Source organism: Aspergillus multicolor (assembly GCF_047715735.1).
Source record: "Aspergillus multicolor strain CBS 133.54 unplaced genomic scaffold BDW74scaffold_6, whole genome shotgun sequence".
NCBI classification, from domain to species: Eukaryota; Fungi; Ascomycota; class Eurotiomycetes; order Eurotiales; family Aspergillaceae; genus Aspergillus; species Aspergillus multicolor.
In genome coordinates this window covers 1047942-1072688 of record NW_027395957.1, presented here as the reverse complement: position 1 = coordinate 1072688, position 24747 = coordinate 1047942, and the positions used below count along the sequence as shown (strand labels likewise).

Below are 24747 nucleotides of genomic sequence, written 5' to 3'. Positions count from 1 at the left end.
AAGGTATTGTCATCATCGGCGTCATTCAGTTACGGCGTTAGGTTCCTTATCCTAACAGCCCCACGGGTCATGAGCGCAAGTTCCGAGCCTACAAAAGAGGCGCAGTGGCTCTGGGAGGATCCCTAGGGATAGTTCTCTGCCAGAAACAAATAGTGGAAAATTACAAGGGTGTCAGCCTACCGAGCGGTAGAAATTATTCCCAATAATCCCCTGAACCGCCCTCTCCACCTGTGCAGGTTTCCCCTCTCCCGCAGTCCCCATCGCCCCTCTATCGCTATCTACTCCCCCCATCCTCCTACATCACCCCAACTCACCATCACTGCGTCTCGCCTACTCTGCTCAACTTGCGAACCTTCAACATACTCCTTGATTACCACATTTCGTCAGTCTCTTGACGTGGACACGCCGGTTAAAGCTGTGCTTCCGACACTGTCCCTGACCCCCAGATCGACGCGTACCTATTCGTTATCACCGAGCTCCCCGGTCGAGATAGCAGGGTATCTCGACTTCTCTTCTCCAACCACGCCTCGTTACCTTCTTATTATATTTTAGTGCCTAGATCCGCTCTACACCAGACTCTAGACTGTATAGTACCCCTTGAACAACCAAGACCAGTGATGATGCTTGGTGACTCATGCTGACAGCTTGTCGATATAGGTAAATACCGATCTGGAAAACCCCCCAGCGCAGAACCTTAGCAGGCTGATAATACCATCAATCCCTCGTTCTCAGGCCTTGTCAAGGGGTCTTAAGGGCGGCTGCTATTGCTTATACCGCCCCTGCCTTATCGAGGCAGCTCATCCATTTAATGCCCCCGGCAGCCTCGGACGACTTGTTTCGCCAGCAGAGCCGGTTACCGGGCGATATTACCCCCGCAGAAGACCCGAACCCTGTCAAGCCAGATAATGATATTGGGGGAAAGACTAAGAAAAAAGGAAAGAAGAAGGGGCCCAAGGTGACCTCAAGGGTGCCCGTGGACGACTTGTAAGCCTCCATCAGTTCAAACCGGATCAGTCTCTAGATACTGACTCGTAGCTCCCAGGATAGAAGGATCGCCGCCGTCACAGGCTGAACCTTCGTCTTACCCCGACCCACCTCCGGAACCGCAGCCCGAGCCCACTGCTATAGTATCACCGGTCCTCGACGCTTTGGGTTCGCTCAGGGACACGCCTGAGCAAGACTTCGCCTACCGAACGAACAACTGGGCCAAATCCATCCCTTTTGGGAAGAGCCCGCCAAACGATGGCTATGAGGAAGATCTGGTTAGCGGATCTCCATTTGGTGGTTTTTTGACGAGCCAGGATAAAGGTGGTTTCAGCCATCCATCTTCCGCCTCCCCACCGCCACCCAGGACAAGACCTCTGAGTTACGGAAATGGTTATTCCAGTAGTGCTATCTCCCGCCAGCAGTCCGCAGACAGACAGAAGAGCCTGTCTGTACACACCCCGTTCAGTGATCGGATAGCACCTCCGCACATGGCGCAACCGCACTTCTACCGTGCTCCCGACATTGACATACCATCGCCCTCCGGCCATAGTCGACTGCCAACAGACTCGCAGCATTCGTTCTGCACATTTGATACTATTTCAACTCCACCATTCAAATCGTCTCGGCTGAGCGGCAGTGTTCTTCTAGTTGGTAGCGATGGTGCTTTGGAGGTTTTGACAGTCGAAGATCGCAAGGCACGCCCTATTGGAAGGTTGGATGGTCTCAACGGCAGGGTAGTTGAAGCAAAGATACTAGCAGGTGATGACTCCACATCAGGAACCCGGCCGCATGTTGCTGTCATCCTTCATGGCCCTTGCATCCCATCCGATGACGAGGGACATGGTTCTTCTAACGGCTCCGAGGCGAACGATCTTCTCACAGGGCGATATCCCAGCGCTGATAAACGTCATAACAAGGACGACGCACGGTTCTATCAAACAAGGGTTGAAGTCTACTCTCTCAGGACAGGGGGACATATCTCGACTCTTTTTACAACGAAACCTAGTCCGTGTTTTGAGAACATCCCGGGTCTTCCAAATTTTGCGCCCTCTCCAGCCGGAAATTTGAGGCTTTTTACAAGTGGCAGCTACCTCGTTCTAGCGTCTGGTATCAGCGGCGAGGTCTATATCTATAGTATAAATGGATATCAGTGCCTCGAGAAAACCTGGACCAGTATTCAGTCGAGGGAAGCAAGACGATATTCAACATCTTCAAGCTCAACGGATCCGGACGGGTCCCGAAATGACTCGCCCAATGGAACTGCCAAAGCCGATAACCCGATTCTCGCCTTGAAGGGAAGATGGTTAGCAGTTGTACCGCCGTCATCTACGTACCGAGCATCGCTGGGTGGAATAGTACCAGCGCCATCGGTGCAGGGGAAGGTCTTTGGGCTGGAGACCCGTAGTCCTCCTTCGCGACCAGCGACTACCTGTGTAACTGATGTTGGTGAGGGTGAAAGCCTTTTTGACAAAGTTGCTAGAGGTGTCACGCAGGAATTTGTGCGAGGGGCTCGTTGGATGAGCGACCAGGGCCTACAGGCATGGAACAGTTACTGGAATAAGGATCAGCAACAAACCTCCCAGCAGCGCCGCTCCCAAGTAATGGATTTCCCCCAAGGATATAGTCCATTTCCTCCAACTCATGCTCAAGAGACCCAGACCGCGTCCCCAGCCGAGCCTGATCTCGTATCTATTCTCGATCTGAGAAAGCTTGACGAAAGTGGAGATTCAAAGAGCGCGATTATGTTTAGCCCCGTTGCCACATTTCAAGTACCGAATGGCTGCAGCTTTCTGTCCTTTTCTCCCAGTGGGCTAATGCTCCTCACTGCGAGTAAGAAGGGTGATGTCCAATATGTATGGGACCTCATGCAGGCCAAGTATTGTCGCGCTGGGCTTTTCTTGACCGAAGACTCGGCGGCAGTAACTGCAAGTGTGCGCCAAATTGCACGGTTTTCCCGGCTGACCGAGTCGCATATCGTGGATGTGATATGGTGTCCACCTTCTGGTGACCGTCTTGCCGTCATTACCCTTAAAGGCACTGTACATGTCTTCGACCTGCCACGAACTGCTTTCCAATGGCCTCCTTTCCGTAGGGCTCGACCTGCGCGAGGCAAACAACCAACAAACGACGTGGCGACAGAAGAGCTAACCGTGCGGACGACTAATAGTAACCCTCTATCAACAGCAATGAAGCTTGTTGGGGGTAAAACTCAGCCAATCTTTGAAGCTGTCAGAGGCCGTGCACCATCAGCCGGGGCAGCCTTTCCTGCCATGAATGGATTTATGATCCCGACCGCGGCTGGTATGGGCGGCAAAGCTGTTGCTGCTGGACTTAGCAAGTCAATGGGAGCTGCTGCTAGTGGAACAGTCAATACTCTGCGTCATGTGGGTGAAAATCGCCTCCACATCTCTGGATTTACACGCGAGCCCGCTGCGTCGCGAGTCACCTGGATCGTTCACAAGGGCCAGCCATTCTTAGCCCTTATAGCAAACGGCTACTTCCGATTGTATAGGATCAAGCGATCCGTGTTGCCCAACAGATCCCGACAACCACAGTCAGTGGTTGGTAGCAAGGAAATCGAATTCCGGCTGCCTGCGAATCTGTCCAGCTCCTGTGGTCCTATGGGGATCAGCAACTTCAATCCAGAATTGATGGTCCGCGCAACCCTCGCTTTGCCATCGTCCACCGTACGACCGTCTGCGTCAACGAAACTCAAGTGCCAGCCACTGTCGCAGGCGGAACTTGAGACCAATGCACCATATCAACCATTTCATACTGATCAGAGAGTCAGCTTGTTTACTTACTCTGAAACGGGTGAGGCAGGTAGCTCATTGACTTCATCGCCAAAGGGTCAGTGGGTCTTTGGCGGTAACATGCCCATGTCCAAGCTACACGTTCGACGAGTTAGTGCCACTAGCGAGGACGAAGGCGAAGATGAACTTCAGCAGGGGCTAGGTGGAGGGATCGAGAATACGATCAGCATGGGTAACAGTACTAGCAACGTGGAAGAAGTGGTTATTACTACACGACGAAAGAAGAAACATTCGTCACCACTACAGGCTGGTGGCGAGGATGGGTTCTTCGAAGACGACTGTGAGGTCTTGGATTTCGCCGTTGACCGGGTTTGATCTCCACTCACAGTGCATACAATACTCATTGGGCATGCATCGATTCTATGCAAATCTTAGATATTATATCGGTCGGTGTTTGGGTTACTTTTTGAACTTATAATCATACTTGCCGCTCCACTCCCGTCGGCAACTCATACCTAATCCTTACTACAGCGCTGCTCTCATTCAACACTGGCCTGATAAGCCTCGCATTCCTTTTGGTTGTTTTGATCGCATCGCATGTTATCTGCATACCCAATGAGAATAGACAAGAACTCAATGAATCGACGTTCGTTATCAAGATTGAGTAGAAGAAACATCCTCCATCTCCTCTTCCCACCATTTCCTGAACTCCACCAACCTCTCCGTCCTCACTCTAGCCATCCGCTTTCCCGTGGCCGTCTTCATCATCCCTTTCAACCTCTCCAGCTTCTCCCCAAAGTGCCTAATAGAATTCTCCATCTCCCATGCCTCGCCCTCTTTCAACATATCTCTCCCCTTCGCACCTAGAAACGTAAAACACCGCCCAATCCCCACAGCACCCAGCGCATCCAGTCGATCCGCATCTTGTACAATCGCCAGCTCAACGAGTCCGTCCTCATCAATCAGCTTCCTCACAGCCTGCGGGTTTTTACACTCCGTCGTATACGACACATGCGAGACAACCGCCTGCACCCGCTGAGCCAAAGTCTGATCAGCGCCGTGGGTGAGAAGGATATGCTCAACTAGCTTGTGCGGCGGAATTGCATTTGCGTCTTGTTTTGCCTCCTTGGGGAGGTACTTCCTGTCGCTGATATCGTGCAGGAGGGCTGCGAGGTGGACGGTGAGATAGTCTATCGGCTTGGCCGACTGTTCCTGTTCGGATTTGAGGATTCGCAATGCGAGGTTCACGACGCGGTTGATGTGTGCGGGGTTATGGCTGGGGTCGTAGTCCTTCATGCATTCTGTTACGAATGCGGAGATTGGTGCGATGAGGGGGTGTTTGGCGTCGTGGTCGCAGTATGAGGGGGTGGAATGGGACATGGTGGCAGTGCTGTTTTTGCAAGGTTATTTGATTTGCCCCTGAAGTTGGAGATTTTGACACGTACCTTGACGACTTGTATGTGTATGTATGAAACTTGGTGATATGTGCATGAAAGATGGTGGGGAGACGCGTTCGGCTTCATTTCGACGCGTCGGGGACTGTCCGACTGACTCACTGAGGGTCTGGCTCACGGGCCACAGACACTCCACAGCTCGCACAGCAGCGGGTGGTTCCGCTGAACTGGCTGAGGGCTCAAGAGTCAGGATCCATCCAGATTTCGCGAAAGCCGGGGTGCATCGGAAGGTAGAAACGAGCTCAATTGATATACTGTGCTAACCATACTTGTCATATGAATGGTAATATCGAATGACGACTGTTCAGGGGGTCTGAGGAATGGATGTTCAGTCTCCACACTCCCCAGATCTCATACCCGGGGCCCGAGCCCCGAGGAATTAAATTGCGATGATATTTATGGGTCCGGTGGTCCACAGACGATGCTGAAGAATAGCGATCGGCGTGTTGATATACTTGCATTTACGATCTCGAAATGGTAGAGTCGGCAGTCAGAATGGAAGCAACAGGGTGTGAGAAAGTAACTCGAGTTATTATGGTATCGATCAGTGATTATTAGAACAGAGAATGCAAGTAAGGACTATGTAGACAACCATTAGAGAACGTTCCAATCCATCCATTCCATCAATGCCTTGCTTGGCCCATGACTCGTGCAATTAGCCCGTGTTTCACACAGGCGACTGAGTGAGCGAGGCGAGTCCCTTACAGAGCCCAAGCGGCGAAGAGGAGACCAGCCAGACCAGCAGCCGAGACACCGAGCCTAGTGGCAGCGTTGGTATCAGAAGGGTCGTCGCTAGAGCCGGTCTCGGTGGCAGAGTCACCGTTGGTGCTAGTGGCGTTGGAGCCTACAACATATATGTTAGCGCATGTGTTGGCATTAGCGACGGCGCCAGAAAGGGGTGCTTACTGTCCGAGTTGGAGTCGTCAGTGCTCTCCGCATCGTCACCGGAGCTAGTAGTAGTAGCGGTGTTGGAACCAGTCGCGCTGCTGCTCGAGTCGTCGGTGAGGGTCGCAGTGCCGGGGAAGTAAGTAGTGGTAATGCAGCGAGCCTGGCACTGGGCATAGGCCTGAGTGTCCGCCTCGCTGCCGTCACCCTGGTCACACTGCGAAACACAGGTGTTGGTGTCGTTGGCCTGCTGGTCGCTAGGGCAGGGGACGCTGTAGCATGCGGCGACACAGCAGATGTCGTCGTCGCCGCCTGAAATTGGTTAGTATCGGAACAGCTTTACAACAGAACTATGGCTCATACATCTGGCAGCGCATTGCTCCTGAGGAGTCAAGCTGTGGGTGGTGGCTGGCGCGGTAGAAGTCTCCGTGGAAGTCGAGGACGAGTCCTGGGCGGCAACCAGGGCAAGCACCGAGGTGAGAGCAAGAAGAGAGAGCTTCATTTTGACAAGTCAGAAACGACAGGCGTGGGTTTCAAATCGAAAGACTTCAAAGGAAATACTGAAGTGAAGCTGGCAGAGAAACCAAACGAAAGACGTGGATGGGAAGAGAAAAAGGAGGAAGAGAAGGAGAAAGCGAAAGAAAAAGGACGCTGGGGGCAAAAAAGCAAAGGCAGACAAAGCGCACTACTGCAGCTTCAGCATAGGCATAGCAGCTCGTGCAACACGAGACAATTCGGCTGTGGGCGCCAGTAATTGAAACCTTCGGCGGGCTTGTCGTCTCCTGGCGCGTCCCATTAGTCGAGTTTCACAGCGATCAACGGTGCTTCCCTGGTTCGGGCGAATCGAGATCACCTGAAGTGTACGAATTTAGATTAATGTTTATCGGCTCCTAGCAAAGTCTTGGACGTGAGCTGTCAGCCCAGCCACCCATTGGTGGAGGTTTGGAGACCGCCGCGTGAACTGTTTACCAATTTTGGGCGACAAACATGAGTAGAGCGAGCCGGTCTTGAGCCGGTTGCAAATCCGGGGCGCTCTAAAAGTTGGACTGGGACCCATAACCAAAGCTCATACTACACAAACCGATAAGCAGACCCTCGATCGGACCATGTTCTAGTACTCCGTAGTAGGCCCGAGGCCCTACTCCATAATGAATCCGCTTCAACTGTTGAAACTCCGCCGATTGGCCGACTTTATACGGCAGGGGCCGGGTGGTACTTTCTGATTTCGGCAGCCTAAGGCAAGGACGATGTGTGTCACATGACTTCGCGATGCTTCGCGTCGCGTTCTCCGCTCACCATTTGCGCACTCCATGATCTCATTAAAACACACAAATCCGACCATGTCCGACCTCGATGGAGGCTCGTCGGACTACTCGGACGATAATTTGGACGATTTCGTGGTCGATGACGATGATTCCCCCAGGTCAGCAAAACGGCGTCGATTGAGTGCCCGAGAGCCTGGGGAGGCTCGCCAGCGGCCGCGCCGGCAGACCATCAATGGAAATAGTAACAGCGAGGGTTCTGATTCTAGCTCAGACTCTTACGGCGATGACAACGAGCGTCGACCAACAACCCCGGATGGATTTTACTCCCGGGATGACCCCGGAGAGCAGCCCTCCAGATACAAGACGTTCATCCCGAAAAATATGAGCAATAACATCCGAGAAAACATATTCGTCACCCAACTTACACAGCCTCCATCACCACCCGAAATGATTCGGGGTCCCAGATGGAAAAAGCCTGATCCTGTCCCTCCTCCGCCTCCGATCATGGACACGGTAGCTGCCGCCGAGCCTAGGGGCCAGGATACCCGGCAAGAGCAGGATTATGAAGACGACGAAGAACTCAAGGCCGCGATTGAGGCGTCACTACATTCATTCGAAGACGAGAGAACACGAGAGACTAGCCCGGCTAGCCCCAAAGGTCTCGAAGTTGTCGCAGCCCCTGCGCCTTCAGACTCTATGGATCTCTTCAATGACATTCCGGACGATGCATTTGACTCGGACCTATCTCTATCGCCACCCACCACCCAAGCACCGAGAATACCTTGGGCTACTTCGCAGGCTCGAAACCGTCCATTAGGCGTCCATCAGACGACGTTATTCGACATGGCTGCTCGAAGTCCAGCAACACAGCCCCCCCGCGGCGAGCAGATGATGGCCCCGCCGGACAAGGTCGAGCCACCGACACAACACAAACTCAACGAGGACTCACTGGACACTTGGGTGTACCCTACCAACCTGGGCAAGACCAGAGACTACCAATTCAACATTGCCCAGAAAGGGCTCTTTCATAACTTGCTGGTAGCCCTGCCTACGGGTTTGGGAAAGACATTCATCGCCGCCACCATCATGCTCAATTGGCTTCGCTGGACTAAAGACGCCCAGGTAGTATTTGTTGCTCCAACAAAGCCGCTAGTATCTCAGCAGATCTCTGCGTGCCTACAAATCGCAGGTATTCCACGGTCTCAAACGACGATGCTGACAGGCGAAGCTCCGCCGGGGATCCGCGCAGAAGAATGGAAGACCAAGCGCGTCTTCTTCATGACCCCACAGACGTTAACAAACGATCTCAAATCTGGAATAGCCGATCCTAAAAGGATCGTATTACTCGTCGTAGACGAGGCCCATCGTGCCACTGGCGGTTATGCATATGTAGAAGTTGTCAAGTTCCTGCGGCGGTTCAACCAGAGCTTCCGGATATTAGCTCTAACCGCAACACCGGGGTCCAATGTTGAGTCCGTGCAGGCGGTGGTCGATGGCCTTGATATCTCGAGGGTTGAAATTCGTACTGAGCAGTCTCTTGATATCCGAGAGTACGTCCACGCCAAAAACACAGACATTCAGACGTTTCAGAACTCGGACGAAATGATCCTATGCATGGATCTCTTGTCTAGCACACTTCAGCCACTTGTCGACCAGCTTCGTTCACTTAATGCATTCTGGGGAAGGGATGCGATGTCTTTGACCCCGTTCGGACTCACCAAAGCGAGGCAGCAGTGGATGATGTCCGACGCTGGCCGAAATGCACATTTTGGCCTGAAGAATAAGGTCAATGCTATCTTTACGGTCCTCGCAAGCATGGCACACGGGATCGACTTGCTCAAGTATCATGGAATCACACCGCTGTATCGTCATCTATTACACTTTCAGTCTAATACCGACGGGAAAAAAGGAGGGAAATACCAGCGAGAGATCGTGCAAAATGAGCACTTCAAAAAGCTGATGAACTACTTAACTCCATGGACCAAGAACCCTGAGTTCATCGGACACCCAAAGTTGGAGTACTTGAAACAGGTTGTTCTAAACCACTTTATGGACGCTGGTGAGGGCGCTCATGGGGCTGTTGGCGAGAACCAGACGACCACGAGAGTGATGATCTTTGTACATTTCCGTGACAGCGCTGAAGAAGTGACGAGGGTGTTAAAAAGATACGAGCCAATGATCCGACCCCATGTTTTCGTTGGGCAAAGTAGCGCTAAGGGCTCAGAGGGAATGGGCCAAAAGACTCAGCTTGATATTGTTCAAAAGTTCAAGAAAGGAACCTATAACACGATCGTGGCGACCTCAATCGGCGAGGAAGGATTAGATATTGGAGAAATTGATCTCATTGTTTGTTACGATTCCTCGGCTTCTCCTATACGCATGCTGCAACGCATGGGACGAACAGGTCGAAAGAGAGCTGGTAACATTGTCCTGCTTCTAATGCAAGGCAAAGAGGAAGAGAACTATCTCAAGGCGAAGGACAACTACGAGAAGATGCAACAGCTTATAGCCAGCGGAAGCCAGTTCACGTTCCATGATGATAGATCTCCACGCATCATACCAAAGGGGATAAAACCCATCCCGGACAAACGACATATCGACATCCCGGAAGAGAATGAAGGCAACGACCTCCCAGAGCCGAAGAAGCGCAAAGGACGTGTCCCAAAGAAACCACCGAAACAATTCCATATGCCTGACAACGTTGAAACCGGGTTTATGACGGCATCCAGCTTGACAGGAACGTCCAAACAGGCAGACAAGTCAAAGAAAAAACAAAAAGAGAAACGAAAAACTCGAATACCTACGCCGGAGCCTGCACAGGTTCCAGATCTCGGCGAAGTCCTGCTGACTCCGACTCAACAGAAGGAACTCGAGAGGCATTACCAGGATGTAGGAGGCACAAGCCCACAGATCATCCGGTATCCTCGAAATGACGCCTTCCCTCAATTACAATCAGTCCAACGGCCAACAAAACTGGTAAGACATAGCTCCCTCACAAAGCGTGTCATTGGCGCATTGCAACGCATGAACCAGGTCGGCGCAGACTGCGACCAACGTTTTAAGGAGGTAATAGCACGTGAAACGAAGCTGTCATCTAAGGACTCTCTTCTTTTCAGGAGGTCTTCTTCTGGTAAACGCCGGCAGAGCTTGCCCAAATCTAGACCAAACCCTACTGCACTCCAGTATTCAGCCGAGAAGCCTGAAGAGGGTGATACTGATATGGACTTCCCATCTCCCACCAAGCTATTTGCTAGTATTGGAGGCCATCAGCAGCCAGAGCCACTTATGGCTTCGCATAGGGGTAGTGAAGCCGAATATGACTTCGATTTGCCGGACCCTATTGCTCTTTTTACGCCGGATGCCGCCGAACGTAGAGCTTCGCAGAAACGGAGAAGGATTGTGCTTGATGATGACAGTGATGAATAATGCCAAACGAATATGACTGACAGCTTATTGGGTCCTTTGATTGTATAATCATTTAGGTCAATGTCTAGGTAAATCATTGAAATCAACCATTATGCTTGAACTATGTACTCCGTAGAATGTGGATGAGACTATGAGTAGGGTACCTTAGGTAGTTGGTGGAGCTCCTAAAGCCAAATTGCGGGTTGCTGCGCCCACGCACCTCCCGTCCGGCGTCGGCCTTCAGGGACACTTTGACACCAGTAAACAACATCCAAAACCTAATCACAACCCCAAGGAATCCATAACAATGGCCGACGCTCAATTTGATAGTGCGCTGTAAGTCTTCCATTGCTAGAACTGCTCGTCTTCGCAATCCGTCGATTTCCAGAGCATATCTTCTACCCCAACCCAACCCCGCCTGCACCCTGCACTCCGCTGACAAGAGCGCCATGTCTGCACCAGCGACCTCCTCCGGCGTCTGAACCCCCGCGACACAAAGCAGAACCTCCAGGCCATTACCTCCATTGTCCCCGACCTCACCGAAGACCTCCTGTCCTCCGTCGACCAGCCGCTCGAGATCCGCCGATGCCCCAAGACAAAGCGCGACTACCTACTCTGCGACTACAACCGCGACGGCGACAGCTACAGGTCCCCCTGGAGCAATGAGTTCGACCCCCCTCTCGATGACGGCACAGTACCAAGCGAGCGCGTGAGGAGACTGGAGGTTGCTGCGAACGAGGCGTTCGACGTCTACCGGGAGCTGTACTATGAGGGCGGTGTTGGCAGTGTGTACTTCTGGGATCTGGACGATGGATTCGCGGGTGTCATTCTTCTGAAGAATGGTATGCTTCTGCACGCGGACTAATACTGCATTAATCGTGTTTGAGCTAATGCATCTGTTGATCAGGCGTGTCCCCCGGCGGAAAGCACTCTGGCGAATGGGACAGCATTCACGTCTTTGAAGCGACTGATCGAGGACGATTGGCCCACTATAAGCTCACCAGCACGGTGATCCTTCACCTCTCCAACGAAAATGAGGCGCTTGGTGAAATGGACCTGAGCGGGAACATGACCCGGCAGATCGAGGTCGATATGCCTGTCGACTCGGATGCAAGCCATGTCGCCAATGTCGGCAAAATGGTGGAGGACATGGAATTGAAGATGAGGAACTTGCTGCGTACGTTATACGGTTTCATTGAAAAGATCCCCGAGTCCGTATGTTCACTAACCGCACGGTTCTTGCAGAGGAGGTCTACTTCGGCAAAGCTAAAGATGTCGTCGGCGAGCTGAGAAGTGAGTGCTTTATCTCCATTGTCGAGGGCGAGAAGCTAATCCTTTAGGCATTGGATCTCTTTCCGAATCCAACCGAGACAGAGCTACCCAACAGGAGATGATCCGGGGACTGCAGCGATAAGCAGTTTCTATTTTGTCATAGCGGTTGTGTCGAATATCCATAAGTATCTTTGCGTTCCATGCAGAAGCGGCTGACTTGTATTTACATCTACGTATCTGAAGTGCAATAACATTGATCTATGACGCGCACGCAAGAGCCACGGCGGCTTCACAAGAATCGCTTCGGCGTATCGCAATGCAATGCAATGCATTCGAATTTGGGTATCATAAGGTCATATCCTGTCATGCAGCCATCCAACAAATTGGCAGATGCTAACTAAAGAAATCGCTCCTGTAAATCATGCGAAATGTATCATCCCCAAAGATATTCAAGATACTCCCCATCGTGCCACCAAGCAAAGAATCAGTCGACCTCCATGCTCTCCTGACCACCTTCAGTCTTCACTTTAGCATTGTCGGCAGAAGGCGCCTGGTTGACCCGCTGAACAAACTGCCTCGCAGCTGCCCATAGCTCCGCCTCCTTCTCTTTGCCCACAGTATCCTTCCTACTGTTCAGCCAGCTCACGTCCAGCGGATTCGACGCGCCCGCAGCCGTCCCCGAACCAGTATCACCAGCTCTAGAAGATGAATCCGGTGCAAGTATCGAAGCTTCCTCCAAAGCGTAGACCTGACGACGGAGCCGGACGTCGATTGAGGAGAGGAGCGCAAAGTATTGTGACGTAGCTTCCTTGAACCGGGCTTTATGTGAGTCGAGCGAGTTGTCGGAAGACGAAGAGAAGGGATCGTTGGATCTCGCGTTCGTGAGAGCTTGAATCGCGAGCCCGGCCGAGTGGATTAGTTTAGCGACATCCTAGGACAGTAAAATGTGGTTAGTAGGTATGTTGAAGATGCGTCGGAGCTCTCATGTCGTACTTTGTCAATTTCGTTCAATTGCCGGATGCGATCGGCAGATGTAAAGACCTTGGCGGGCTGCTCAAGATTATTGGTTTCGGCCATGTTATCCTCACTCCACAGATTCCTGTATAGAATCCTCAAAACGCTTGAGAATGAGAAACGAGGAATGATCAATGCATGCATTGAATCCCCACCAAATGACAAGCAGTTTGTCACGTGCGCACTCCGGGGACGCCTGCTGACGTAAGCTCAGCGCGACCTCGCGGACTTCTATCAAAAAGATGCTTGAATGGACAACAGATTCCCTCACTTTTCTGTCCTGCGTATCAGCAACCCAATCACGTAACTGCCGAGACTTTCTCTTACCGCGACTTGCCAAAGCAGACAGGCTGAGAGAGTTTCAGGGGTAAAAGACCATGTCTGCGCCTGGCGGGGCCCCGAGCCCTGCTCCCCGAAGTGGGAGTATGGGCCCCGGTGGTGTATCTATGCCTCCTCATCAACAACCCATGGCTACGACACCTGTTGGGGCGCCTACCCCAGGGCCTCCTCCAACCCAGCCTGCTAGTGGTGCAATGTCGCAACAAAACTTGAACCAAATTGTGAGTGAGGGCTTTTTCTCACGTTTGCCTTAGTCCTTGTGCAGATTGTTTGCTCAGATGTGTTTGTTTTGATTGCATCAAGCTCTTTAAATTGAACCTTTGAGACTGGTAGGTTGATCTTGCTGACTTCTGTACTAGGTCATTGACTACTTGGCGAAAAAGGGCTATAGTCGTACGGAAGCCATGCTACGTATGGAGTCTGCAAATCAAGAGATAGATGGCCGGCCACTACCTCAGTTGGGAGAAGAGGCTCGGCCTAAGTACAGAATGGGCTTTGGTAAGATTGCTGACAGGCCGAGCTGTTCAATTTCGCCAGTTGAAGCTAACTTACTTGCTAGATTTGCTCAAAGTCTGGGTAGAGGACAACCTGGATTTGTACAAGGTGCGACTCATTTGTGCTTAGTACTAACATTGGCTGATGGCTAATGACTCTGAAGCCGGAACTCCGGCGTGTGTTATGGCCGCTCTTCGTTTATTCATTCTTGAACATGGTGACCTCTCTATATACACCAGAAGCCAGGCAGTTCTTCGATAACAACAAGAACCTCTTCCTACCAGAACATACGGAAGATGTACGGGCACTTGAGCCTATCAGTTTGCCTGAGCACGTTCAAGACAACTCCATTGCAAAACTATACCGTGGCAATAAATATCGCCTTGTTCTCAGCAACCCTGCCTTTGGTGCTCTGATGCAGTTCCTCGAGAGCAAGCAAAAAGAGGGTGGCTCCGTTATGTCAGCAATCCTAAGCAGCTTTTGCACCATCATCACTAAAGAGCGGGCCGCCGATGATAGGTTCAGCTTTGCGGCCTTGCTCTCTCAAGCGGGCATGGGTCAGAGTTTCCCTACAGAAGATGAAGGCATTCCAGGTCATCATCCTGGCTCTGCATACACAGGTGATAACCCTGCGATGGCCGGCACTCTGCCGCGACTTAGGCTAGCGAAGCTTTCCATGGAGGAGGCTCTTGAAGGCGATGTACGTGCTGAGCTCGCGGATGAAGACGCAAAGGTTCCACCCGGACCTGGCCAAAACAGCTTGACGCAGGAGTTCGAGCAAATGATCAAAAAGGAGGAGGAGGATGAAGCTCCGTCACGGGCCGACATTCCATATCCCCCATCAACTGCGCGCGATGTAGCGATTGAGGTGCAAAAGGTCAAGGAGAACCGCGATAGGTTCCGGATTGAATCTAGAACGGGAGGTGTTGGCCCCGCCGTTAGTGTCTGCATGTTTACGTTTCACAACACCTATGACGGGTTAGTCGGAAGTCAAATGTCTGTTCGAGGTTTCTGTGCTAACTCAACTAGGGTCAACTGCTTAGATTTTTCGGATGATAATCTACTCGTTGCAGCTGGTATGCAAGAGTCATATATCCGTGTCTGGAGCTTGGATGGGAAGAAGATTGCTTCGTCAGATAACAGCGCGGACGATCACCCAACAAATTCTCGCCGCTTAATCGGACACTCAGGGCCGGTGTACGCAGTTGCATTTGCCCCATCAGCCACCCCGGTCGATAATGCCGTAGCACCAACAAATGCCCGATGGCTCCTCTCATCCTCCGCAGATAGAACCATTCGCCTTTGGTCCCTCGATCTCTGGCAGTGCATGGTCGTTTACAAAGGCCACGACCAACCAAGCTGGGACCTCCAATGGGGTCCTTTCGGCCATTACTTCGTCTCCGGCGGCCACGACAAAACCGCCCGGCTTTGGGTAACAGATCACATCCGCCAACAGCGCATCTTCGTTGGCCACGAGCAAGACGTTGACTGCGTCTGCTTTCACCCCAACTCCGCCTACGTCTTCACGGGTAGCTCAGACCACACCGTGCGCATGTGGGCCGTTACCACAGGTAATGCAGTCCGCATGTTCACCGGTCACACAGGAAACATCACAGCCCTCGCCTGCAGCCGCGACGGTAAAACCCTCGCCTCCGCAGACGACCACGGCTCCATTCTGCTTTGGGACCTCGGTCACGGCCGTCTTCTCAAGCGTATGCGGGGCCACGGGAAAGGGGGCATCTGGTCGCTCAGCTGGAGCGTCGAGTCTAATGTCCTTGTCTCCGGCGGCGCAGATGGCACAGTCCGCATCTGGGACGTTACCGGTCCCGCGAACGACCCATCGCAGGGCCGCGTCGTCGGAGAAGGCGGTGCTGGCACAAAGATTGATGGTACATCCTCCAATGCCGCGAGTTCAACGCAGCCATCGAGCGCCGTCGGACCGGGGATGGGCGGTGGCAAGAAAAAGGGTAAGGATGTCGTTGTCACGCCGGACCAGATCAGCGCGTTCCCAACCAAGAAGAGCCCCGTGTACAAGGTGAAGTTTACCAACATGAACTTGATTATTGCTGGTGGCGCATATCTTCCTTGATTGTGATGTTGCTGTTGTGTGTTCGACTAGTCTCGATACCCTTCCTTTATCTAGTTCTTTAAATACAATATTTGCGCTTTCTGCGAGTGCATGGATCTATTTTGCATGGACTTCTCAGGCCCACCTGACGGCGTCCGGGCTGGATTGGATGGCATTGGTGTTTCGGTGGTTGGATATGTATAAATAAGTACCATAACTTGCTGGCTAATTAACAAGGAATCAAAAAAAACGCACTATAAAAATGGTTTGCCATTATACAATGGTCCACGTCATTTCGTCTACCGTACCAAAGACAAGCTTCTTGGAAGGCGCGTGAGTTCCAGCCTTCTAAGACCTCTTTAGAGAGCCTGTACTCCCGCCCTCCGGTTTCCCAAGTGGCACACCGGTCCCTGCTCCCTTCTTCATCGCCGCTGAAGCCTGCATATCGGCTACCTTGGGTGGCAGAACAAGCGCGCTCCGACCATTCCGTTTATAGAAGTCGACCAGGATCTGCGCTGTCTTGGTGGGCTGATCTTCCTGTATGAAATGTCCCGCGTCGGGAAATACCTGGAGTTGGTATTTACCTGGGTATCGATCAGAATCAGCATGCTCCAGAAATGAGAGAGGATGCTAGAGATACAAACGTACCTTGCATCTGACCAATCATCAACTCCTTATCCAACCTATCGGTCCCAGCCAGAAGGAGTAGCTTCCCACCACGCGCTTCAAGAAACTTGCGGCTCAGCCCGATAAACCAGTCTTCCCAGAAGGGCTTTGTTTCGGCGAGGTTGGTTCGCCAGACCCACGGTTTTGCTGGATCCTTTGGCACGTCTTCGTGGTATAGGAGGGACGGGACGGAGACGCGGGCTGACGTCCTGTTGCGAATTGTTCGCGAGCGTGTGCTATGGACGTAGTTGTTAGAGATAGCGCTCATAATGCTATAGGGCAAACATACTGCCATTCTATTCCCGAGGGCAGGGAGGGAAAGCGGGATGGCCGAGTCGAGAGGTACGTCTCCATACTCTGAAGAGCATCCATTGCGGAGCCTTCAACAACATCCAAAACAGCGTACGCCAATAGTTTTGCGCCCAACTCGCCTTTCTTTGCGACATCGGTGATGACCGCACCTCCCAAACTATGTCCGACAAGGACGATGTCCGGCAGAGTCTCCCATCCCATTTTGACCTGCGTTTCACGGATGACGAACAGAAGGTCCTGGTTTAGCGTATCCAAACTCAGATCAAGTTGTGCCTTTGCCGAATCTGCATCACCATCTTCACTCGCTCTTGTTACGGATGTGCTTCCGTGGTCGCGGGCGTCTGCGGAGAGTATTCCAGCATTAGGGAGAATCTTGCGGATCTCCACAGCGCAGGCGGCAAAGGAGAGACCAGAAGAGCCTGCGCCATGGTGCATCACAAAAAGAGGACCTCCTTTCGTAGGTGGAGTAACGTATACATGGTGCACCATATCCAAATCATTGATTTGTCGTGGGAGATAGAGTTCTTGGTCGAAGAAGCTGGACCATTCTAGGGAGTTTTGCGGCCTATCTTACAAATTCTCTCTGCGTTAGTTTCACAGTGTACATCGTTCGGCAAGGGACATAAATGGAGAAGGAAAACACAGAAAGTATAGGTACGCACCCTCGGGTTCCTCCCGGCCGAGCGAATAGTTGTTTGGTTGGTGATGGGGTCACCGTCTCCGTTGAAGAAGCGGAGTCGCCATCCTCGTCCTCGGGGATGGGAGGAGGTTCTGGCGGGAGCTTGGATAGTTTCGATTTGGCAAAAGACTTTTGCAGGTCGCTCATATTTTGCGCCTTTCTATATAGTGGAACGGTGGGTTATTGTGGGAGACATGGAGCAGACAAGGATGGAGTTGAAGCCGTTTGCGGGGTGAGAAGCTCGTCAACCCCACCTATTCTTACGAGGTCGAGTCTTTTAGATTAAACACCCACTATGGGCCCTAATGTCAAGAAATCGGGTCAATCTACTTTGTGTAAACTAGGATCATCGCCGATGGATCAAAACAAACCTATCCAACAGCAGCCAGCCCAGCCAAAAGCAAAGCAATCCTTCAACAAGGGATCGGCCCTGGTCTCGATCTCAAGCGATGTTGCGTACCATGACGTCAGCACCGTCATCTTGATATCTTGATCTCGGCCAGTTTATAACCTGCACCTCCCAGAGCTCTACTCCTTTCTCGCACTCCAAGTAAGCCATCGGTGTACATCAGATACCATGATTAATTCCACCAACAGAAAGCACGGCAGCCGAGATGGCGACCGTCATGATGGAGAGGACGAGGAACAGTACCGGGCTCCCGATGAGAGGACTCGGCTCCTGCCACGCGAGCACGAGCCGTATTTGAGCCCCGATGACCCTGCTGTGCGTTCAATTCTTCTGACAATGGTCTGTATAGCTACTTTTGTCTAACGGCTAGGATAGGTTTCTCCCTATAACCTCTGGAGCGTGCGGGCTCTCCGGGGACTTTCGACCGCATTCCTAGCCATCAGCTTCATCTGGTGGACATTCCTGCTCGTCTCCCTCTTTGTCAGTGCACCGGCCGTACACACGCGCGGATCAGGTTTCTTCGCATTTGCCTACACTACATTGACCGTCGGATACATTCTGTTGGGGCTCATCTTCTTCTCCGTCCCGTCGAAGCCGATGACGATATGGGGCTTCATACTTGCCCTGTTCTTATTCACCGACATGTGTATAACAGTTGCAGTACCGAAGATCCGGGTCGAGGAAGGCTGGGTTGGAATTGCCAGCGTTGTATGGGCGGTGATCATTGCAGTCTACAATATCATCCAGAACCGTTACGTCGCCTGGGGTAAACGCGAAGAAGAGGAACGCCTCACAGGCCGCGAGGAGACCCGATGGACTCTACGGGAATGGCTGGCAGTGCTCTGTGAGACACTATTCAGTGCAGTCATTGCCATCATATCCATTCTCTTCATGATCACCCTTGCCCTCCGCGCACGAGACGCTACCTTGAACGCCCCAGGCCAGAAATTCTGGGTCAGCGCCAACAACTACCAAGTCCATCTGGATTGTGTGGGCGATGTGTCCAGTGACAACTCGACCACGGTTCTGATTGAAGGCGGAGAGGGCCCCGTTGAGCACACACTGCAGCCGTTCATCGACGAGCTTTACCGAAAGGGCGCCATTCCGCGCTACTGCTACTGGGATAGACCTGGTATCGCTTGGTCTGACAATGCCCCCTCCCCCTTCTCCGCGGGTATGGCTTCCGACGCCCTCTCCGAAGCTCTAGCCCTAGCAGGCGAGGAGGGTCCCTTCGTCCTCGTATCCGCAGGCATTGGAAGCATATACAGCCGCATTTTCGCGAGCCGCCATCTCCTAGAGACAAGAGGCATCTTCCTCATCGACCCTCTGCACGAAGACTACCTATCCGACATCGCCAACCCAGGCCGGGGCTTTGGCCTTTGGATCCGTGGTATCTTGTCACCGTTGGGTCTTGACCGAATCTTTGGCGCTATTTTCAAGCACAGGACGCGTGAAGACAGAATCTTCGGCCAGAGCGCCTACCAGACGGGGAAGTTTATTCGCGCGAAGCTGCAGGAGAACCTCGTTGCGGGGTCTATGACATATTCAGAGATTCAGGCTGCGAGACATGTCCAGATGGCTGATACGCCATTAATTGTTGTAAGCTCTGGGGATGAGGTCGACAGCAGCAGGAAGTGGGCGCAGAAGCAGGAGGATTTGACTGCCATTACGAAGAACCTCAAAAACTGGGATATTGTTCAGGATGCGCCGCATGAGGTATGGAGGACGACAAAGGGCAGGCAAACGCTTGAGGAGAGGCTGAGAGCGATGGTATGAGTAGCATGAAGTCTATTCTCTTTTTCATCTTATTTTCTCTAGTCTTGAACATTCTTTTCCTTTTCCTTTTCTAAGACTGTATATGCTTGGGATCTATATCTATTTTTTTTCGTCTTGAACATAGGTGGTTGCAAGTTAAGGTGGAATGGTATATTCATTTTTCGAGCCGTTTATGTACAACCTAGTGTACCAACCCAACAAACCGCCTCATAGTCTTGAGGGACTATCCAAAGCCTTGGAGGAGCATCTCGTGACTCGACGTAGAGAGCGATAAGGGACATGTATCCGTACCATGGGGAGCTTAAGGGCAACCCAAGCACGGATTATATTGATCAACAGTGGCAGGTCGCGGTGATCGGTTATCGGTACGGTACGAATACGAGGGCGGCGAATGGGCAGACTGGGCTCGAGGAATATCGACCGGTCACCTTAGACTAGCTCCCTTAAACCTCTTAGCAAGCTGCTCACTCTCTGATCTAGGAGACTCGGGTCTTGAGGAGGAGGAAGGGTAACGTCTTCCGGGTTGGGGCACAGGGTGTAGAGGGTCCAGCCAGGGACGCTTGGGGGGCCGCTCACCGCTGTCCTGAAGAATAGTGACTAACGTTGCCCATCCGGGGGTATTGATAAGTTGCAGTCCGTCTGTGGGGTTCTGGGTCGTGGCTACACGGCAGAGCAGAGCTTCCTCTTCCTAGATGTGGTTGGCGTGTGGTTAGTAGCGTTTCTCCCGCTGCGGCCGGAGCGATCCTGCAGTAGATTGCTCAACTCACCTTGCTGAAAGTGGAAAATGTGCGAAGAAAGCAGAGTAGATGGAAGTCAGATACCGCTCGGATTGCTTTGTCTGGATCACCGTGGGAAACCAGCTTTCGAGCAAGCGGACGAAACTCCTGTCCTTCACCAATGACCTCGCGATTCTCAATAGGATATGTGCTGTCAATGAAAAGCGGTTTGGATTCCGTAGGGAAACCGTGGGTCAGAGTAACCAGAAGGTACTCTACTGGGAAGGCTGGTTTTGCGTTTACCTGGGCAGATACTCCATACTCATTGATCTTCCGATAGAACACCTCAGGTATGTAGCGCGATTTATTGCCGTCATCGTCCTCTGATTGAACCAGCATTACAGATGGCTCTGCGGAGGGCTCGATAATGTCGGCCCGAATCATCTCCACTGCAGCAACTGAAGCCTGGTAGGAGCTGATAGTAATAGCACCCTCTTCGTCACCACTTAGAACACAGGTCACAAAGTTAGAGCCGAAATGGCCGGTGCGGCTCCACCTCGTTGCCTTGGGGTGCTGCATCTGCAAACGTGACGCAAACGCAATTTCAAGAGAGGAGAGATAGTACGAGTCAATATGCCGTTTGCAAAGTACGGTTCCGTCTCCTAGCCCAGCATCGAGTAGATCAGTGAAAATAACCCCGACCTTTTCGAGGCCGCAAAGACGAGCAACTTCGTCCACGTCTTTTTCGTTCTCCCAATCATGGAGTGTGACTCCGTCAACTTCATCCACTTGAGGAGGTTCATATATTGCTTGCACGACAGCCTTGATTCCAAGGGGAACCTCTGAGTACTCCTCGTAGGTGCCGTAAAGATAGCCCAGACGCTGGGCGCCTGACTTCCGCCAGAAATCGAGTAATGAGTTAATTAAATCAGGCGTAGAGAATTCAACATGGTCGACCATGCGATATTCCTGAGGCTGCAAGCTGATCGCACTAGGCTGGCACTTGGTACAGATTCCTTCGGGCCAGGGTGGGTGGCCGGAGGGGCAGTCTGGTCTTACCCGATAGTATGGCTCGTTGAGGGGTGGCATGAAGGAGCTCTTGAGTTCGGGTTTATTTGTTGCAGCGTTATTCTTGCGCAGGTATGAGTGGAACGACAAGTGCTTAATCTTCTTCTCTGCGAGGTACTTCGGGTCATAAGGCTCGAGAGGCATGCAGTAATCACACATGCCCTTCGCACTGTGTTTGCACATCTTGTTATCACGAGGCCGATGAATTTTTCCATCCTTCTTCTCCAGGCGGTCGTCAAGAGCCGACTGCCTAACAGCTTCCCATGGATTCTTGACCGTGACCGAGGCGACGTTACTAGGGTGCGATCGAGAAGCGGATGAGCTCTCTTGAGGTATCGGAGCTCCGTTCAGTCGTCTCGCAGATGTTCCAGCCGCCGCTCCGTTACTAAAGCCGTCTTGGACAGCCTCCTTGGACTGATATCCAATGTAAAGCTTGTCACCATGCCTAGATTGTCAACGTCAGCAGCTGCCCGCCCTAACTTCTATCGGCATTGCTGACCTAAGCCCAACCTTCTCAAACGAGACACCTTCCAGTGTATTCAAAAGCCGCTCGTCGCCGGCGGCGCCAATGGGTTTGTTGGAAAGTGTAAGCGAGGATGGTTCAACGTCTGAAGGAAGGTGTTCCAGCATCTAATGCTCGTGAGTTGATACTATTTCAAAAACAATCATAACTCAACAGTCACAAGATTCAATAAAGCATACCTTTGCCTCTAGTGATGGGAACACGTCTTGTGGGCTAACATTCAGGCGGAATTGGCCGTTTCGGCTCTCGAATCGCAGGATGATCGTGCGGGACGCCATGGCGGCAAGTGGACGGATGTAAGCCAAGAGGTGTAGAGGTGTCTAGAAGGCAAGGATGGTATTCGTAGATCGTAAGGTCATTCCGATGAAGAAAATGATTTCTAGGAGAGAGAAGAGTGATACGCCGCGGAGGCAAGAGAAAGATGTTGAAAGGACTTAGTCAAGTAAGCACAGTTCATGTCGTAATGGCCGCTGTATTCTGCCGCATATATCGAGCGGCCTAGAGGTTCGGTCTTCTGGTAGGCTCACTTGTGCCACCGCTTACCCGATTTATAAGCATTTCTAAAGCTCTCGAGCTTTCAATGGTAATCCTTCGCGGATAGTTTTCAATCTGCGTCAGTTCAACATCTTTGCCCGTTGGCAGACGAAGGTTTATCAATAGAATCTTACAGATACATTTTTTTTTAAGAATTATGGCTGCCGACGTCAGTTATGTGGCATCTCAACTAGTGTCGACAGACCGCAGCCGTGACCCGGATTTCGATCGATTTTCCTTCATTCCCTTTCTACGAAAGAGCTATGGCTTTGGCCTCGTCACTGACGTACCTGTATGCAAAGCCTACAGCGAAGGTCACTGTCCATTGGGGCCTGCGTGTTCCGACCGGCATCCGACACCATCGCGAGTAACCACATCTACGACCACGGCGTCCGGATTAGCGCCGTCAACCACACACGGGTCACTTGTCTGCAAGCACTTTCTTAAGGGTCTCTGTAAGAAGGGCATGAAGTGTGAATACCTTCATGAATACAATCTACGCCGTATGCCAGAATGCCAGTCGTTTTCCCGGTCTGGATATTGTCCTAATGGGGATGACTGCCTATATCAGCATGTTCGAGAGCAGGCCCGCCTCCCTCCATGCGAGCACTACGACCAGGGATTCTGTCCTCTAGGTCCCCTGTGCGCGAAACGACACGTCCGCCGTCGACTCTGTCAATACTACCTTGCTGGATTTTGCCCCGAAGGACCAAATTGCGCCGACGCCCATCCCCGTTGGTCGGAGAATCTGCCCAAGCCAACGGTGCGAGTGGAGAAGACAGAAGAGGAACTGGAGCATGAAAGGAATTTGATTCGCGAAGAACAGGAGAGGGAACGCGAAAGGGAACGTGAATGGAGAAATGAACGTGGTCGCGGAGGATTCGGAATGCGTGGCCGGTACCGTGGCAGAGGGCGAGGCTAGATTCACTGGCTAGGATGATGGCAATCTACACCAACATATCCACCGATACCCTCGGCCTAGTTGACCTGGGCATTCCATCGGGGTGCTCAGATTCGCTTCGACTGACCAACCAACCCGTTCCGAGAGAAGCACGCCCTATTGTCTTCTCGATCTAAGCACCAGGTGCATTGGGTCCGCAATCTCAAACTAACGGACTCGTCGGCAATGCGGTGTCAGGCTTGTCTGTCACACAAGCGCCCTGAAGAACCCGGGCCGGAACAGGCACCTCAAGCGAAGCGGCGAGTCTTCACACCTCAGCAATATGTTACTTGGACTTCGGAAACTAAGCCCTACTACTCGAACATGACAACTTCTGCCACATATATGCACGAAAGGCCTGCTTCGATCTATAGCCATGTCAGCACATATCATAATAGGATCCCAGAGCCATATTATCCTACGATGAAGGCGAAAGTCAAATATCCTTCAAAAGAGTTTTCTTTCTTCGTCTATTATTTGTCTAGTACATAACTTGAAAGGAAAAGGAAGTCCTTGTTGTATCTCGAGTATAGTTAGCACTAGTTTCGTTTAGCCACCTGTTGTCTGATATTCTACTTAGGTGAGACCTAGGTATATTCCAGCTGCTATAGAACAGTTTCAGGCAGAGAATGGACTTCGGTTACCAGGTAGCCGAACAGGAGATACGGAGTATGACAATGAAGAGTTAGCAGCCCCAAGGCTTGTAACGTATATAATTCCAGGTCCTTGAAGGATGATCGAAACATGCGCTGAAACTATTCATCCAGCATCAGTCTGTAGAAGTATTGGTGTCCGGCCAAGCTGCCAGAGATTCTACGGTTTTCCACTAGACAGCAAAAACTCCACGCTGATGTAGTACAGCTTCGTGGCAAATGAAAGCTTGAAGATCACGACATCTCAGCTTTCAGCTGCCATTGCAGCATGGTGTCTTTTCCGTATATCCGAGCAACTTCCCAACAATTGAGATGACTATGGGAGCCCCAATAACCCATCGAATTCGAAAAGTACAGTGAGATACCAGGCTGCCCGTGCATTTGTCAAATCTCCGTAAGACTGCACCAAGAACGAGCAAGATGGGGAAGACCCACTGATTGCCTGCATCCATCCAATCAGCAGCAGCCAGCCGCATCTGTAATCGATGACAAAAGCCTAGAGCTTTTAACTAATCCCCCTCCTCCGCTTCCTAT

General features: G+C 51.9%; 12 protein-coding genes across 12 annotated transcripts; 7 read left to right on the top strand and 5 right to left on the bottom strand.

Annotated features, from left to right (window-relative positions):
- Window positions 1-158: 158 nt before the first annotated feature.
- BDW74DRAFT_125131 (uncharacterized protein) lies at window positions 159-4255 on the top strand. The gene is made up of 3 exons (XM_073722145.1): window positions 159-585; window positions 658-984; window positions 1043-4255. Exons 2-3 carry the CDS (start codon window positions 809-811, stop codon window positions 4113-4115), a joined length of 3249 nt encoding a protein of 1082 aa, XP_073586224.1. The 5' UTR covers window positions 159-585; window positions 658-808; the 3' UTR covers window positions 4116-4255.
- Window positions 4255-5324, bottom strand: BDW74DRAFT_125072 (HD domain-containing protein). The gene is made up of 2 exons (XM_073722143.1): window positions 5186-5324; window positions 4255-5130 (listed from the first exon to the last, which is right to left on the bottom strand). The coding sequence occupies exon 2, from the start codon at window positions 5118-5120 to the stop codon at window positions 4395-4397; it is 726 nt and encodes a 241-aa protein (XP_073586223.1). The 5' UTR covers window positions 5121-5130; window positions 5186-5324; the 3' UTR covers window positions 4255-4394.
- Window positions 5325-5856: 532 nt separating this feature from the next.
- On the bottom strand, window positions 5857-6770 carry BDW74DRAFT_125082 (uncharacterized protein). Its single transcript, XM_073722144.1, has 2 exons — window positions 6443-6770; window positions 5857-6391 (listed from the first exon to the last, which is right to left on the bottom strand). Exons 1-2 carry the CDS (start codon window positions 6579-6581, stop codon window positions 6039-6041), a joined length of 492 nt encoding a protein of 163 aa, XP_073586222.1. The 5' UTR covers window positions 6582-6770; the 3' UTR covers window positions 5857-6038.
- A 1021-nt stretch (window positions 6771-7791) lies between these two features.
- mph1 (3'-5' DNA helicase) lies at window positions 7792-10770 on the top strand (the record flags this gene model as incomplete). Its single annotated transcript, XM_073726609.1, has 1 exon — window positions 7792-10770. The coding sequence occupies one exon, from the start codon at window positions 7792-7794 to the stop codon at window positions 10768-10770; it is 2979 nt and encodes a 992-aa protein (XP_073586221.1).
- Window positions 10771-10913: 143 nt separating this feature from the next.
- Window positions 10914-12303, top strand: cap2 (F-actin-capping protein subunit beta). Its single transcript, XM_073722141.1, has 5 exons — window positions 10914-11085; window positions 11212-11591; window positions 11657-11926; window positions 11995-12042; window positions 12090-12303. Exons 1-5 carry the CDS (start codon window positions 11057-11059, stop codon window positions 12161-12163), a joined length of 801 nt encoding a protein of 266 aa, XP_073586220.1. The 5' UTR covers window positions 10914-11056; the 3' UTR covers window positions 12164-12303.
- On the bottom strand, window positions 12273-13133 carry BDW74DRAFT_125041 (mediator of RNA polymerase II transcription subunit 11). Its single transcript, XM_073722142.1, has 2 exons — window positions 13015-13133; window positions 12273-12952 (listed from the first exon to the last, which is right to left on the bottom strand). The coding sequence occupies exons 1-2, from the start codon at window positions 13096-13098 to the stop codon at window positions 12506-12508; spliced, it is 531 nt and encodes a 176-aa protein (XP_073586219.1). The 5' UTR covers window positions 13099-13133; the 3' UTR covers window positions 12273-12505.
- Window positions 13134-13323: 190 nt separating this feature from the next.
- On the top strand, window positions 13324-16172 carry BDW74DRAFT_125019 (putative transcription initiation factor TFIID subunit). The gene is made up of 5 exons (XM_073722139.1): window positions 13324-13595; window positions 13734-13872; window positions 13934-13977; window positions 14033-14847; window positions 14899-16172. Exons 1-5 carry the CDS (start codon window positions 13413-13415, stop codon window positions 15956-15958), a joined length of 2241 nt encoding a protein of 746 aa, XP_073586218.1. The 5' UTR covers window positions 13324-13412; the 3' UTR covers window positions 15959-16172.
- ppe1 (putative ribosomal protein/carboxylic ester hydrolase (Ppe1)) lies at window positions 16122-17924 on the bottom strand. The gene is made up of 4 exons (XM_073722140.1): window positions 17578-17924; window positions 16893-17480; window positions 16586-16839; window positions 16122-16521 (listed from the first exon to the last, which is right to left on the bottom strand). Exons 1-4 carry the CDS (start codon window positions 17739-17741, stop codon window positions 16286-16288), a joined length of 1242 nt encoding a protein of 413 aa, XP_073586217.1. The 5' UTR covers window positions 17742-17924; the 3' UTR covers window positions 16122-16285.
- Window positions 17925-18171: 247 nt separating this feature from the next.
- Window positions 18172-19779, top strand: BDW74DRAFT_176253 (DUF2417 domain-containing protein; the record flags this gene model as incomplete). The annotated part of the gene is made up of 2 exons (XM_073728557.1): window positions 18172-18318; window positions 18379-19779. The coding sequence occupies 2 exons, from the start codon at window positions 18172-18174 to the stop codon at window positions 19777-19779; spliced, it is 1548 nt and encodes a 515-aa protein (XP_073586216.1).
- Window positions 19780-19991: 212 nt separating this feature from the next.
- npl4 (nuclear protein localization protein 4) lies at window positions 19992-22306 on the bottom strand. The gene is made up of 3 exons (XM_073722138.1): window positions 22063-22306; window positions 20547-22008; window positions 19992-20467 (listed from the first exon to the last, which is right to left on the bottom strand). Exons 1-3 carry the CDS (start codon window positions 22191-22193, stop codon window positions 20204-20206), a joined length of 1857 nt encoding a protein of 618 aa, XP_073586215.1. The 5' UTR covers window positions 22194-22306; the 3' UTR covers window positions 19992-20203.
- Window positions 22307-22639: 333 nt separating this feature from the next.
- On the top strand, window positions 22640-24268 carry yth1 (cleavage polyadenylation factor RNA-binding subunit YTH1). Its single transcript, XM_073723870.1, has one exon. The coding sequence runs from the start codon at window positions 22778-22780 to the stop codon at window positions 23540-23542; it is 765 nt and encodes a 254-aa protein (XP_073586213.1). The 5' UTR covers window positions 22640-22777; the 3' UTR covers window positions 23543-24268.
- On the top strand, window positions 23585-24109 carry BDW74DRAFT_124990 (uncharacterized protein). The gene has a single exon (XM_073722137.1). It carries the CDS (start codon window positions 23747-23749, stop codon window positions 24050-24052), a length of 306 nt encoding a protein of 101 aa, XP_073586214.1. The 5' UTR covers window positions 23585-23746; the 3' UTR covers window positions 24053-24109.
- Window positions 24269-24747: the final 479 nt, after the last annotated feature.

Bases quoted from the DNA above. Each gene is read 5' to 3' on its own strand.
- BDW74DRAFT_125041 (XM_073722142.1), bottom strand. From the start codon at position 13,098: ATGGCCGAAACCAATAATCTTGAGCAGCCCGCCAAGGTCTTTACATCT. The intron at 12,953-13,014 runs GTACGACATGAG...TTACTGTCCTAG, and splicing joins AATTGAACGAAATTGACAAA to GATGTCGCTAAACTAATCCA.
- BDW74DRAFT_124990 (XM_073722137.1), top strand. From the start codon at position 23,747: ATGCGGTGTCAGGCTTGTCTGTCACACAAGCGCCCTGAAGAACCCGGG.
- yth1 (XM_073723870.1), top strand. From the start codon at position 22,778: ATGGCTGCCGACGTCAGTTATGTGGCATCTCAACTAGTGTCGACAGAC.
- npl4 (XM_073722138.1), bottom strand. From the start codon at position 22,193: ATGCTGGAACACCTTCCTTCAGACGTTGAACCATCCTCGCTTACACTT. The intron at 22,009-22,062 runs GTCAGCAATGCC...TTGACAATCTAG, and splicing joins TTTGAGAAGGTTGGGCTTAG to GCATGGTGACAAGCTTTACA. The intron at 20,468-20,546 runs GTGAGTTGAGCA...AACCACATCTAG, and splicing joins CATTTTCCACTTTCAGCAAG to GAAGAGGAAGCTCTGCTCTG.
- BDW74DRAFT_125019 (XM_073722139.1), top strand. From the start codon at position 13,413: ATGTCTGCGCCTGGCGGGGCCCCGAGCCCTGCTCCCCGAAGTGGGAGT. The intron at 13,873-13,933 runs GTAAGATTGCTG...CTTACTTGCTAG, and splicing joins TAAGTACAGAATGGGCTTTG to ATTTGCTCAAAGTCTGGGTA. The intron at 13,978-14,032 runs GTGCGACTCATT...ATGACTCTGAAG, and splicing joins ACAACCTGGATTTGTACAAG to CCGGAACTCCGGCGTGTGTT.
- BDW74DRAFT_125131 (XM_073722145.1), top strand. From the start codon at position 809: ATGCCCCCGGCAGCCTCGGACGACTTGTTTCGCCAGCAGAGCCGGTTA. The intron at 985-1,042 runs GTAAGCCTCCAT...CGTAGCTCCCAG, and splicing joins AGGGTGCCCGTGGACGACTT to GATAGAAGGATCGCCGCCGT.
- BDW74DRAFT_125082 (XM_073722144.1), bottom strand. From the start codon at position 6,581: ATGAAGCTCTCTCTTCTTGCTCTCACCTCGGTGCTTGCCCTGGTTGCC. The intron at 6,392-6,442 runs GTATGAGCCATA...AACCAATTTCAG, and splicing joins GGAGCAATGCGCTGCCAGAT to GCGGCGACGACGACATCTGC.
- cap2 (XM_073722141.1), top strand. From the start codon at position 11,057: ATGGCCGACGCTCAATTTGATAGTGCGCT. The intron at 11,086-11,211 runs GTAAGTCTTCCA...TGTCTGCACCAG, and splicing joins GCTCAATTTGATAGTGCGCT to CGACCTCCTCCGGCGTCTGA. The intron at 11,927-11,994 runs GTACGTTATACG...CGGTTCTTGCAG, and splicing joins GAAGATGAGGAACTTGCTGC to AGGAGGTCTACTTCGGCAAA.
- ppe1 (XM_073722140.1), bottom strand. From the start codon at position 17,741: ATGAGCGACCTGCAAAAGTCTTTTGCCAAATCGAAACTATCCAAGCTC. The intron at 17,481-17,577 runs GTGCGTACCTAT...TTTGTAAGATAG, and splicing joins CGGCCGGGAGGAACCCGAGG to GCCGCAAAACTCCCTAGAAT. The intron at 16,522-16,585 runs GTACGTTTGTAT...ATCGATACCCAG, and splicing joins GATGATTGGTCAGATGCAAG to GTAAATACCAACTCCAGGTA.
- BDW74DRAFT_125072 (XM_073722143.1), bottom strand. From the start codon at position 5,120: ATGTCCCATTCCACCCCCTCATACTGCGACCACGACGCCAAACACCCC.